This window comes from Apteryx rowi, unplaced genomic scaffold (assembly GCF_003343035.1).
Source record: "Apteryx rowi isolate R43461 unplaced genomic scaffold, aptRow1 scaffold_0, whole genome shotgun sequence".
NCBI classification, from domain to species: domain Eukaryota; kingdom Metazoa; phylum Chordata; class Aves; order Apterygiformes; family Apterygidae; genus Apteryx; species Apteryx rowi.
In genome coordinates, this window is record NW_020447195.1 from 3,917,415 (window position 1) to 3,931,643 (window position 14,229).

Consider the following 14,229-nt stretch of genomic DNA (forward strand, 5'->3'; position numbering starts at 1 on the left):
CAATACAAGTTTGGGTTTCCCAAAAATCCCAAAGGAGCTAGCTTTGAGCCAAATTCTGCTTGGTTTTAGGCCTCATCTCACATGAGGATCTGATCCCATGCAATCACRCAGGAGCGCTTCCTGGCACATCTGCATATCCAGTAATCCCCCTGCRCACCAGACAAATTGATGCTGGTTTTGAGCAGGAATCTGCCATTTTGATGCAAATCACAGTTAAAGTGTGTATCAAAACCATGTTAAAGATACCAGTAAGGCTGAGCAAGGACCTAGCTCTGAACACTGCCAGTTTATTGCTCCAGCTCAGCGTGGCACCTCCTGCGAACATCGTGCATGAGCTCACCTGGATAACTGCCACCCTGAACCAGAATGAAAGGTGTTGAAGATAAATTTTTCTTTGTACTTTGTATTTTTTCTGCTGCATACTTTTATCTCACAAAAGCAAAGGGAAAAGCACATTCCAGTAGGCCTTGTAGAGAATAAACCTTTGCCCATGCGGTACTTGAGTCTGGTTTTAAAAAGCAGTGTCTTGTAGTAACAGCAAAAATATCAAAACGGGTTGGGAAGGGTGAAAAGGAGGGTGTTGCTTTTTTTGAAAATTGATACACTGCGCATCACTGCTTTTTTGTGTTCCTGCTAACATTCTTGCTCTGTTTAACCTTGTTTCTTTAAGTAGTCATAGCGATTCATATTCACAGAGAAAGGAAGACTGTAACATGCAGTAACTCACATTTTGGACACCACAAGTAAATTCTAGAAAGGTGCCAAACTGTGTAGAGAGCAAAATCTGCAATGAAAATTAAGTGTAGAAGGAACCTAACTTAGGAATATTTAATTCTACATGTTCCTCTTAGAGCCAATCTAATGCAATGCAATGCAAACACCATCCATTTTGTAGGAAGCGGGAAGTGAGAAGTGCTCCTGCTTAGCAGCCGGGACAGCGGGGTTTGATTGCCCTGTGTCACATGGGTGAAGTAGTTCTCAATACTCACCACAAAGGGCTTTGAGATCCTGAGGCAAGAGGAACAAAATCCATCCAAATATTATTTTCTTCAGGAAAGAGACAAATTGCTGCAGATCTCCGTGGCTATGGCAGAACTCGAGGAGGCTACGCGAATTATTTACCACAGGCTTGAAAGCAAGCGAGCTTTGCAAGAGATGCTGTTACGAATTACCATGCTCTCTCAAGGGATAGGTCTGTTGATAACATGAAGAATGTATTAAATGAATATCAGAGATTAAAACAATCTGCTTCTGCCTGCTCCAAAACACTAAAACCACTGCTTTTGAACATAAAAATAAAGGAAGAATATTGGAAGAGAAAAATGAAAAAAATTGCTCCCACTTCAGGCTTGGTTATCAGCTATTTTTTTTTTTAGGGTGGAGGAAAGAAGTCTCTGTACATTGTTTACTTAAACATAATGCAATCAGCTAAACAATGTTGAAGAAGCAGCACTAAGCTTTGTCTATTCATTCACACCATTTTGTTATCTTTCCTGTTTATCTTAGAGCTACACAGGGGACCAGAATGAAGGTTAGTCTTTACAATATGACAAATCTACTGGTTTCCTATTTTAGGAGGTAAACAACTCTTTTTGTAAAACTGAAATGCAGATAACAGAGCTGTGTAACGTTAAGTGTGACATTAGATTGAACATRAGATTCCTGGACTTACTGGCGCATCCCCTGGGTGAAGGTCTATTGGCCAAGGGCAAACACAGATAATTACAATTCAAACCATCCAGCTTTGTGAAAAATCTCTCATTTTGTACCATTCTTGTAGTCCACTAAGACCTGCAGCTGAACACTATGCACAGCTTAAAATTAATTACTAGGAATTTAAAAATTATCAATACTTACATTAAATTGTTAGATTAATTTCTGACTATAAGTCTGTTTCATGGGATYGTAACAGAGTGTTTACAGCCGGGCCTTTTGTAACTTCTTATAAAAGTGGCTTTTGAAATACCATTTGTACCTGGGAAAGAGTTAAAAGCAGGAAACTGTGAAATCTGTTTAACAGGAAACATGCATTACCAAGCAGAAAGGACTACACTTAAGTTTAACTGGATCTCTAGCACCACCTATAGAGGATACAAAATATCTCGTGCTCAGAGACCTAACAGCATTTGAAAGCAGTGATTGCTCTAAAGAGATACTAGCTATCATCATTTGTGTTAGCTCAATGTTACAAATACGGCAAAATAAATAAAAACAGTAAAATAAAATCACTTTGAAGAACCCCCCTCCCCCCAATCATCTCCATTTTGATCTCGCTCGATCTTGCGCCCACCAGTGATGCTAGCGTAACCGTTTGGGGAGCAGTGCTGCACGCTGGACTGCTGGAGCGACCCGAAGGAGCCCTGCTCCCGCCCTGGGCGAACTCCCTGGGAGCTGCGCTGAATCGCCCCGCTCGCTCTCGCTGTCCTTCTGCAGTGGCCGGCCAGCACGGGCTGCGGCGCGGGCAGCTCCGCGGAGCACCCGCTTCTCCTCCCTGCAACACTAGTGCCGCACGCGGGCTGGAAGCGCCTCAAGAGGGATGAAAAACACATTACTGTTACGTGACTGAAAGCGTCCCCACCTTTGCTAGTGTTTATAGTAACTTTGCGCCATGCTGTTCTCAGCTGGACAATTCAGAGCACACACATGTACACATAAGCATTTGGGTTAATAGAGAATTGTTACCATGCCCTGCATTTTCATTCAAAGGTAACATAAAAAGTTTGATCTATGCTGCTCCAGTGATCACTTACAAAGTTGAGACCAGTGACCACATATAAGATCAAGCACTTACCTGTGATGCCTTTCTTCTTTCCGGTGCTTTACAAGCAGCTTCGACACCACTGAGAGGTAGCGAGCAGGTCTGCGCCACAGCACAACGACGAGGCGTGACCGGTGAGCCACGACACAGCAAYGCCAACATTAAAATTCAGTTTCTAGGCTTTCTATTCATTGTTCTCAATGAATGTCTCTGTAGTGCTCTAATGCAGTAAAACCCTGCTGCTCTGTACTTCTAATTTATAGAAAAATAGGTGTGCTCAGTGAGTTGGAACTGGGCCTTGTCAGCTCCATAAATCAGCTATCTGTAGGGAAGAGATAATTAGCAGGTGATAACCTGTATCACCAAAGCAGTCCAAGAACAAGCGTAGGGGATAATAATCCCTGAAATATAGCTATCAGTGAACTTAGAATTTTTACTTCACGTTTCAATACAGCACGAGGCTAGGAAACAAYGCTTTAATAATGCGTTTTAATTAAGCATTCATAAGGTTTCTCCTTCTAACTGAAGTATGGTCTTTTCTGATATCCACAACCAGAAGCATACACTGTCAAGCAGTTTAAAATCAAAGATGAGAATTCAAAAATAAGAGGATTATTTGGAAGGGTATTTTTGTTTAAAAGAGCATTAATTCAGAATCAAGGATTAGGGAGGCAGAAGAGACCCAGATTTCCAAAAACATTATTTCCCAATGAAGACAGTGATACTGGAGAATTCAAGTTTAAACTACCTTTCTTTTGACAAAAAACAAATGCCACATTTTCAGGAACAACCTGTATAACCGCACTTGTGACTTAGGTTGCATTTTCCTATCTGCCTTTGTAAAGCAGGAAGCCTTACCCTGTAAATAGAAATTGTACCATATAGAGGAAAGACATGGGGGGCAACCCTACACATGCAAAATAAAGACTGTACAGGCTAAAAGATTCAAACACAAGGGGCCTATTCAGAAAATGGCCCTAATTAYATGATATTCTTTACAAGTTTTCCAAGCATGTTTCTAGAACAGAAAGTAATCATTCAATGTCTCCCACTAGCAAAAACTGTGAAATCTAACTTGACTTAGATTCCCCAAGGGGGAACCTCTGAGTTGGTTTTGATAACAGTCTTTTTCAGTCTTCACGTATGTTAACAATTGTCCTTGGGATACTGTCTGGCTGTGAAATGATCTCTCACTTTTGCAGATCCAGGCTGCTACAATATAGCGCTGTCTACTTTCCCAAGTTAGAAGTCTGTTCTTTAACTAGATAATTTCTTTGTGAAGATATTAGCTACCATTACAAGAGTGCTCATCAGACTGCACTATAATATTGTATAGTTCAAAATACATCCCTAAATTCACATATTCACTCATTATACAAATGTACATCATTTTACGGTGAACTACTGTCTTGCTGGGATCTAATCTGAATTTATGCTAGTTTTGATCCTTGGAATAGAATCTACTAATTTTCATTTTTACTGGAATGAGTTCAATCTTTTCTTTTTCCCCTTTTAATTTGAAAAAGAACAGAGCCAAAAATACAACGCACTTTTTCCACCCATGCAACCACAAACAAGTATGAAGGCAACATCAAAATAAAAACAAAAATTTAAGTACTGTGTTTGTAAAAAATATATTTGCAGTTGTTCTGTTCTTTAAAACAAAGGCGACTGACAGATCACCGTGCCATATACACGATTTGCAATAGTGTTCTTGCTAACAAATAAAGGTAGTTATTAGTGATGGAGGGACAAATTTTTTTTTTGTCTTCTAAAAACAATCACCTGGTCTGCTTCTGCATAAGCATTTTCAGATTAATTGTCAGGTGCTACCAACTTCTACTGACACTAAGGAATAGGTCCCATAACCTTTACTATGGCTGCATTAGATCTGGTATTTCTAAAAGGTTAACTATCAGCCAGGTCCAGCTGATGCATCCACAGCATATCATCAAAACACCACTAGCATTGCTTAAAAATATACTTCAGAATGGCTTGGACTATTATCTTTTTGTGCGTGCATGAAAAAAAGGAGTCTGCTGTGACGATCATTTATAAGGTGATGTTTTCTTCATTTATCAAGTACAAGAATCATATTTTGGGAAGCTTACTGCTAGGTGAAATTTTAAACAGCTGTTTTGATACTCAGATTTTACAAAGAACACAGCCTCTGATTTTAATAGAGGCACATAAATATACACATCCTCTTTTCCCACATACAAGTTGTATGTTTCCATGTACAGACAGGTAAAAACATTTATGTGGAAGGTATTTGGCTTTATAGGACAAATTCTGCATTCACTTATGTCCTATGCAGTTTTACTGACTCCAGCATTGCTGCAGAGACCGAAATTTGTTTAGGAATAGTACTCTGTGACTAATCTGGTATGGAGTCTGCTGGACATAGCAAAGCTGTATGGGCTCCACTTTGAATGATAGAATAGGTCTGCTTAGGGGCTTCTGTGTGAGAGGATGAGGAAAAGATAGGAGGAGGGGGAGCTGAAGTGGACACAGTGATACTCTGACCTCCATCACTAACCACAGTCACTTCTGTTGCTCCTTCTTGTATTAAAGCATTAAGGCCTTCTAAGTCAGAGCAGCTGATTCCAGAGCTGGTGATGAAAGCTTGGTTGGCTGAAGCCTCATGACTGCTGACAGGAGCGGCAGGAATCAGAGTTTGGTGTAAAGCACTTCCATCGCTTTGGTCGTGAGTTGTGAGAAGAACTGCTGGTTGGGCCACAGACCCTGCTTCACTTTGAGATATGGGAGGCGGAGGTGGCGCCAACAAACTGACTTGGCCCAGCAGCTGCAACCGGCTATTGGCCGAGAGGTCTTCCTGATTCTGGCTAACTAGTGCGGGAGGCACGACATTCACTGACGCAGCCTGAACTATACTGTTTGCCTGAGGGACCTGRTGACCCACAATGATCTTGACCCTCCCCTCATTGTATGGAGAAACCTGAGCAGCCTGAAGCGGGACCTGGAGGTGACTGACAGTAATCGGGGCACTAGTCTGCCGACTGGGATCCATGTGAAGCTGTAGAACAGCTAGTTCATTATTTTTAGTCCCATTATACATACTGTGCTGCTTCTTATGACTCCTAAGAGAATCTTCTCGGACAAAGGAAGCCTCACACAGGTCACACTTAAATGCTTTCTTGGCATCCAATTTGGCAACTTGCCTGGAGCCACCCTGTTTTGGCCTATCTCCTTCTTTCTTCTCCACAGTTTGYTTCTTGGTCTTGACTTTGTCTCCATGAGCTTTCCTCACATGAGTTGTCAGGTTGCTCCGCTGCTTGGTATCAAAGCTGCAGAATTCACATTTGAAAGGACGATCCTTGCAGTGAATTCTCTCATGTACCTTCAGAGCTGCCTTGTTGGAGCAAGAGTAGTTGCACTCTGAGCACTTCACTGGCTGCTCAGGCTGATGAGTCCTTATGTGGTGCCGAAGGCTTGTTTTGTTTCCACACTGAAACTCACACTCTGGACACTTTAGAGTATTTTCCATGCTGTGCTTAATACGAATGTGTGATTTCAAGTTTCCTTTCATGGCACACCGGACCTCACAGAACTCACATTTGTAAGGCTTCTCACCAGAATGCACACGCATGTGCCTCTTCAAGTCAGAGTTGATTTTAAATTTAGCAGGACACATCTGACATTGAAAAGGAGCATCTCCTGTCCAAAAAAAATAAAAATAAAAAAGAAACAAAAACCACCACATTTCAATTTAGAGAAGAGAAACCAAGATCCATCTCTCTCCTGGAGAGATCAAATGCTATAATACACAGCTGACTTGTTTCAAATACCTGTAAACTCCCAACATATTTTCAAGATGTAGAGAACTCTGCAAGGGGATGGTTTATGTCACCTGGTTTGACAACTTGCGCACACACTTTCCAAGAGCATGCCTACCCACACCTGTTGTGCCTTCATATCTGCATCTTAGATAGTCTCCATTTTTAGTTCATTTTGTGGGTAAAACAATTCCAAGTGCTCCAAAAGAAGGGACTGAAGTTTCTCCATTTATACTTCTTCAGCAAGAGTATGTCTAACTAGCATTTAAAATTAATTAAAATAAACATTATAGAAGTTTAACATCTGCTAGATTTTTTGAAGTCCAAGAAATCAACATAAACACATGCATATCTCGGGTTTACAGTACATGATTTACAGTGTGGCTTGCAGACAAACTTTAAGCCCAAGCTAAATAGTAGGCTACTGCAGAAATGAGTGTCTAACTGGCACCAGCCTCCCTGCTTGCTCGTATATTCCTTACTGCCTCTCTTGTACCAAGATTTGTTCATGTGCTAAGTTTGATTAGCTGAAAAGAAAAACGGATTACTTTTTGGCCTGGTTAATTCCTTGCCCCGGCTCATGTGGCACAGCACAAATACTACTGCTGGCACAAGGGAAGGAGTGAAAACTTTTGTCCAGAACATCAGGCGGTGTATGGACAAGAGTCTATACAGTTGACTGCAGAACCACAGCATTATTACAGTTATACAACAAAAAGGAATCATAGATACACAACAGTAACTGCAAAAGAGAAATAGGATACTAATGAAACATGTATGTAAGTATGTGACTCAAGGGAAATGTGCTTATACAGAGAAATAACATTAAGTTTTTGTTTCTTCTGGCATTACAGCACCTGAGAAAGAGATATTTGCACCATGCATCACACCTAATAATCTTCTACAGATCACTTTAAGAAACTCTAATCAGTTTGCATTCATGCAAACATGAATATAAAATATTCATAGGTGAATAATTTTTATAAGAACACTCCTGATCCAAAACCTAACAACAAAGTTGAAACTTAGGTCAAATTCTTAACTGCTAAAGTGTGAAAAATGAACATATTCTTCTGTAAGATCATTAGTAGTCTACTTACATTAAACTACCTACATGAGTAACCATTTGAACTATATGTTTCTAAACCACTATTTTTCATTTTCTTTATTTGCAGGCTTGTGTCACAACATGTATGATCAAATTAAGCTGYAGATTTGTTTAGTCTATAATCCTTGGATCAATTCCAGGGTAAAGACCAGCGACACCTTTCCGAAGTCTTCAGAAAATCCAAAGCAAACCTACTGAATAACACCATTCACTTTTTTTCTTTAATCTAAATAGGTAGTTCTCTAAACAACTAGGGTGTAAAGTGTTTAGGTATTATTTTGAAAAAACAGAACTGTGTTAGTGGGTGCTAAGAAGGGGTTTAAGGGTATGGGGAACAGAAAGAGACTACTTAGTTCAGCAAATTTTTTTTTCTTTAATAATCAAACTGCAAACGGCTAATTTATTTTATAAGTTAATATTTTATAGAGTTTGTGATAGCTGTATAATTTTGCATAATTTGCTTATCCAGCTACAGATGCCATAGATTCAGCTTGCATATTTTTCAAATCAAGTTGTGGCCTACTGTGCTAATCCATGTATCTGTTTAATAATTGAGATACATGGTGTATTATGTATATGAAACAGACTTTATTAATGAAGATACACTGTTTGCTCATCTGGTTTATTTTACAGTCTCAGCTGCATACTCAGCTACTGAATTTTTATCTGTTTTGCTGATGAAGGCACAGTACATATTTCAATGGCTTAATTTTCATATTCAGGATAGTGTAATATATGAAAGATAAAATTACTAATTATATTGAATAAAGGAAAGTATGTTTGTTTTGTTATTTAAAGAGTGGTCTGTTACTGAGAACCAAACTTAAAAAAGAAAAAAGGGGGGGGTTTGTCTGATCTTGAAGTTCTTACCCATAAGAGTAATTCTTCTCAACAGAAAACCAATCTTTATATGAATAGTTCAACAAGTAAGGGTATGTAAATGATCTGATACTGAGCTATGTAAATTACATTCACCTTCTAGAGAAGGACTAATTTTATTCCAATAAGGAATGTATTGTAGTTACCCATCTCAATTTTCTCTTAAAATTGGTTAAGTGTTGCTTAACAGCTTTGCAATATAATAAGGATGAAATGATTATTTTCTAAGTTATTGCACTTCCTTTCAGCAAATCAATGACTAAGAAAAGGTCTTTTTACAAAAATGGATTTATTTAGCAGAAATAGCAGAGACAACCAAACTAAAGACTTGACTTGAATTTTAGCATAATTAAATGATGCAACAGACTGATCTGTCAAAAAGAACCTATCTAAAAACCTTTCTGACTACTACAATATTTAATGCTACCAAAAAAGAAACAAAACAAAAGCAAACCCACCACACACTACTGGAAATGCAAGAGTACCATCATCATTCAGAAGTTCTCCCACAGCTGAATTCAGAGCATACCTGTCCATGCACAGAAATGCACGAGTTTGCACACTCCTCTATCACACAGGGAAAAAGCGTCATCATGGTCTCTGACTAGTATGTTTACTACCAGGTAACTTCTCGCAACGTCTCTATACCATTATGACCCACCATCACATCTTGTATAGCAAAGGAAACAGGCAAACTTGTAAAACTGCCCGACAGTCCTGCCTGCTCCATCACAGCAGATTTGTGAAGTATAAAAGATTCTTTTCTGCTAATGACAGATTGGTTTAACCCTCCCCTCCTTCACAATGCACAAGGGATTTGTTTCTTTTATCTACTCAAAATAAATCCCATCTTGCACACATCTGAACTAATGTTTAGTACTTCATTTCAGAATCAGACCTAGCATAGGTTCAAAGCTAATCTAGTAAACACTGAACCTTAACCACCTTGCAGCTAACATTCACAGAACTACTCAAATATATAAAGGACAACACGGAAACTAATTCAATACCCTGGATTAGGTGAAAAACTACATATGAAGATAACTATACATCAAAGATAACTGTACCAGAGTATCTTTACAGCAAATCACTTCTAGGAACGGCCTACAAAAGAGATTCTGATCAACAGGAAACCTAGGAAAATAACACAAATATAAAAATGGTAGAAGATTTATAAGCCTGGAGACCAAAGTCTTCTGTCCACCAGACAAATATAATATGGGCAGAATTTAGTTACAGTTTTCTCATACTCTGCTGTTAATGTGCATCAGCCTGCACGTGGAAGGCACCACAAAGAAAGGTCATAAGAGATACAACTTAAATTGCTAATTAGTTTCTAATTTACTGGTGCAAGAGAAATTAAATTATGCAGCTGAGGTTTGCACCGATTTAACCAGTCAATTATAAAATAATTTCAGTGTTTCTAATACTGTGGACCAGATTTGAAAGACACAGGAAGGAATCCAAATGCTAACAACAACAACACAGCTTAAGTTCTATTGATTTAAGAATGTGTCATAGACAGTTTCAAAAATCAACTTAGAAGAATAACTACCAAGAGTCAGATATGCCTTCTGATTGCTTCTACATATTTTTAGCAGAGCTGTGTTGTCCTGTTAGATTCTATGCCCATGAGATGTACAAAAGCATCTAGGCATCCAGCTTCTGAGAAGTCAAATAGGCACTTCCTGCCATCTGGACACCTGTAGAGCTTTTAAAAATCTTCTCAATGATTTTCAAATCTTTACAGATCTGAATCTTGGCATAAACTTACCTGTGTGGGATCTGAGATGTACAGTGAGCTGGCTAGAGTTGCGGCTTGCATAAGGACAGATCTGGCATTTAAAAGGACGTTCGTTGGAGTGAATGCGCTGGTGTTTGTTGAGACTGCTGCTGTCGGCAGCTGCATAGTCACAGTGTTTGCATTTGTAAGGTTTCACCCCAGTATGAGAACGCATATGCATCTTCAGCTTATCTTTACGACTAAAGCATTTGTTACAAACCTCACATTTATGGGGCTTGTCTCCTGAAACAAACAGAAGAGCACCAACACATCAAGAATTTTTGCATCATAGAAACATTTGCAGAAATTAAAAACAAAACAAAACAAAAAAGAACAAACCCAGTGCACCAAACACTAAAATAGCAACAGTGCTAGTTACTGAAAAGGCTTTATAAAAGTATGTACTGGATGCAGGATTTCAGCTGCCAGCCTGTTAACTAAGCTCTCTTAATATGCTCTAAAAGGGTGCATATGCAAGTACAACCAAAAATTTAGAAGACCTTTGGAAATTTCTCCCCTTACAACTCTGAAATTACTGCTTGGAAAACTTTTGGAATCACTGTTAGAAATTAAGGGCAAATTAGCAAATTATTAAGGAGACATCATGCACTACCATACTGCAGCACGCTGATAAACACATGCTGTGCATCTCAAACTTAGCTGTGCCTTTAACCAATGTACAACGTTTAAGTTTCCTACTTGTGAACAGTATGGGCCACAGCGGGACCTGGCTTACCCAGGGCAATTCTCAGATACTGAGAACTACAATATTAAAATGTACAGATATACATGTATATTTTATCTAATTTATCTATAGATRTGTAATTTTGTAGGAAAACACCTTTTGGCAAAAAGCAGAAAAGGACGAAAACAACTAAACCCAAAATATAGCAACTACATTAACCTGTGTGTGTTCGCAGATGACGTTCCATATCCTTCATACCATAGGAAGTCTTGAACTGGCAACCTGAAAATGGTAAGATTATCAAAAGAAAAAAAAAACAAAACCCAAAACATTAAATTCAAGGAAAAACTAACAAGATAATAATAATAAAAATGTACTACCCTATCCTGGGCTTTRTCTTTCTTCTCAAGTACAATTTCTTTAAAATTCAGTATTTCTAGAAAATGAAGTCCCCATCCTGTTTCCTCCCATCTACTTAAAATAGTAACTGGATTACCTATGAACTTTAGCTTTCTAGTGCTTCCCTAGGGGGCAATTCACTCTCTGCATTACCTTTTTCTGTAATTCTTTGAGTAAACTCTAAAACAAATTCTCTGGAATCTTGCCTAGGACTTGAGATGCTCTTTACAGTACATGGGGGACACAGGTGGAACTGATTAGTTTCACATATAATCTCAGGTTAGTGCTATTGGGAACTCGGCTAATGGCTCACCATTCAGGAATCCTGTCYGAGAGTGCTCCACTTTTAGAGTACRGAAGTGAATGCTGCGCATTTGAAACGTGCCTCTCAAATGAAGGCAGGCTCGTAAAAAGAAATGCTGTAACTTTTGCTCCCGTTAATATGGCCACTCATCTATGTGGCTGTCTCTGCATACATTTTCTGCACACTGTACGGTTCTTTTACACATTAAGCTCTGAAAATATTTCAGTTCAATCCATCCTTAAAAACATTCTACTTGAACAAAGTGTGTAACGCAAAATGCACATATAAGATTTTTCACATACAATGATGGCAGTTAGCAAAAAGCTAGCAAGGCTCTGCCCTTACACTGTGATGGGTGTGGACAGAGGCCAGTGTCTATACACAAGTCCACTGGAGCCTCACCAGAATATACCACAGAATAGGAACAAAGTCCAAGGACTTGTGAGGACAACAGCAAAAGTGCYACTGACATCAATGTTAGTAGATCTCACCCTTGGTAAGTAGGTTGCTTTCCAGATTCTGTGCATCTTAACTGCATTAGACAGCCTTACTGTGCATATAAATATACCAAACCTATTGATGTTAAAATTAAAAGAAGGAAGACACAGTCATCACCTTACCTGGATAGCAGCAGTTTAGTTTCTTCTGTGTAAGTGAAGAAGTGGATTTTCTCGAGCGTGCTTTTGGTGGCGTGGAGACAATAGCAGCAGTTGGAGGCTCACTGCTCTCACTAGGCAGGTACGTTTGATAGCCATGCTCAAAAACAAACTCTGGGGCAGAAACTAAACACACAAAAGAGCTCAATTTGACAGCATTAACTTCTCCAGTAAGTAAAATTTAGTTATTTTCCAGTTTCATTAGTTACTTCTCTATTCCATTTTTCCAGCAACATTCCTGTTCCTGGCTTCCTATTCCTAAGGGGGGGCAGGGAGAGAGCTGTTCTATCCCTTGCTGTCTTGCTATCAGACGAGAATGCTGTCAAGACCCCATGAGCCATGCTGAACTTAGCACGACCCTAACTCGGCTCTCTCTTCGAATCCTATCTGACTGCACAATTAACGGTTCAGTTTCTTCTGATGCCTGCCCAGGTCTTACATTAATAAAATTATGCTTGTTTTTCAACACTGGCTGTGCTAGAGCCCAGAAGAGGAAAAACAAATAAACAAACCCCAAACTATTTATATGGAAAATGTTGTCCAAAAAACAAATAAAAAGCTATTTTAAAGGTTCAGCTCCCTTCAACTACACCATTTGTAACGGTTATGCATAAAAATAACAGGTAAAACTTTGTTAGCCAAAATACTGGCTTTTAAATCAATTAAACCATTGTATACCCTAAAAAGGGCAGAATGGTGTAATTGCTCTCATTTTAAAGATGAGTAAATAAGAAGCAGAAAAGTGGCTCATCCAAAATCCACACTGACTTGAGGGATTATAATACAAGAATTCCTGGAACTAAGCCCTGGATTCAGTTTGCTTCACTGCTCTTTCAAATGCTCTTCCCTATTCTGTCCATCCAACTTAAAGTTAAAAAAACTGGGTTTTAGTAAGGTCCCAGACCAAAACAAAATACAACTATATACAGAAGGGCAAAACTTCATGCATGGAATAAAATTCTAGTTATACTTAAACGTTTGCAGGATCAGGACCTCACTTGAGCCTTTGCATAGGCAGAAATTTTGAGCAATATTTTTCCTGCCAATTAGTTGTGGAAGCAATGCTAGTGGATGCAGTGTTCTCACATAAAAAGGCCTGGATTGGTGCCTGACAGCAATCCTCAGTCTGTTTCTCATCAAGAGCACTCTTAAAAAAATAAAATGCATAGTAATTTGATTTTCATAAGTATTGACAATTTTAATTAGTCTTCACAAGTCGGTTATACAACATACTAGACTTAAGCTATTCTAAGAGAACTTGTACCTCAATTAGCAAATTAAGTAACTGCTGTCATACCAAAAAAGGCAGCACATCACTTATTTTTCTCCCTTTATACGCACGTATGTGCCGACTAATGTGAAAACTGTTATTTCTGCTTCAAGCGGCGGGGACAAGGTGAGTACCAGGCCACGCAGCACCGCCACTTGAGTGCTTGCAAGCTCGTCACACCTAACGCCGCGATACCTGTGATGGTTTGTGTTTCTGAAGTGATGGTTCTGGTGGTGGTCTGGGCCTGTGTCGAGGGCACCGTCTCCTCCGACACAAACTGGACCGTACTGGTGGCCCCGGCCGCAGCACTGGTGAGCTGGCAGCCGCTCTGCTTGTGGGCCACGAAGGCATCGAGGTTATTGAACTGCTGCTTGCAGATGCCGCAGATGTGAATGTCCGGGGTGAGCTCCACCAGCACCGTGGTGCCTCCTGGAACTGCGCAATTAACAAACAGCAGCTGTGACTCGGATCGATTCACCCCGGGGAGGCGGCAGGGCCGCAGCAGCGAGACACCACGGGGGCCGGGCCCGGCCTCGAGCTGGGGGCAGGCGGCGCCGCGGGGCCGCGGCCCGGCGCTCACCGAGACGCCG

The 14,229-nt window shown here is 39.8% G+C and overlaps 1 protein-coding gene across 2 annotated transcripts in view; it reads right to left on the reverse strand.

Moving 5' to 3' along the window:
* Positions 1-4,254: 4,254 nt before the first annotated feature.
* ZFP64 (ZFP64 zinc finger protein) overlaps positions 4,255-14,229 on the reverse strand; it is a 10,417-nt gene continuing 442 nt past the window's right edge. Inside the window, exons 2-7 of one of the 2 annotated variants that reach the window (XM_026061432.1) lie at positions 13,835-14,074; positions 12,334-12,495; positions 11,230-11,292; positions 10,546-10,568; positions 10,317-10,445; positions 4,255-6,440 (exon numbers count right to left, since the gene is read on the reverse strand). In XM_026061432.1, the coding sequence (XP_025917217.1) occupies positions 5,136-6,440; positions 10,317-10,445; positions 10,546-10,568; positions 11,230-11,292; positions 12,334-12,495; positions 13,835-14,074 (1,922 nt within the window). In that variant the 3' untranslated portion in view covers positions 4,255-5,135. Of the gene's footprint in view, positions 6,441-10,316; positions 10,569-11,229; positions 11,293-12,333; positions 12,496-13,834; positions 14,075-14,229 lie in introns of both variants that reach the window. The other variant, XM_026061346.1, reaches the window with a different exon arrangement.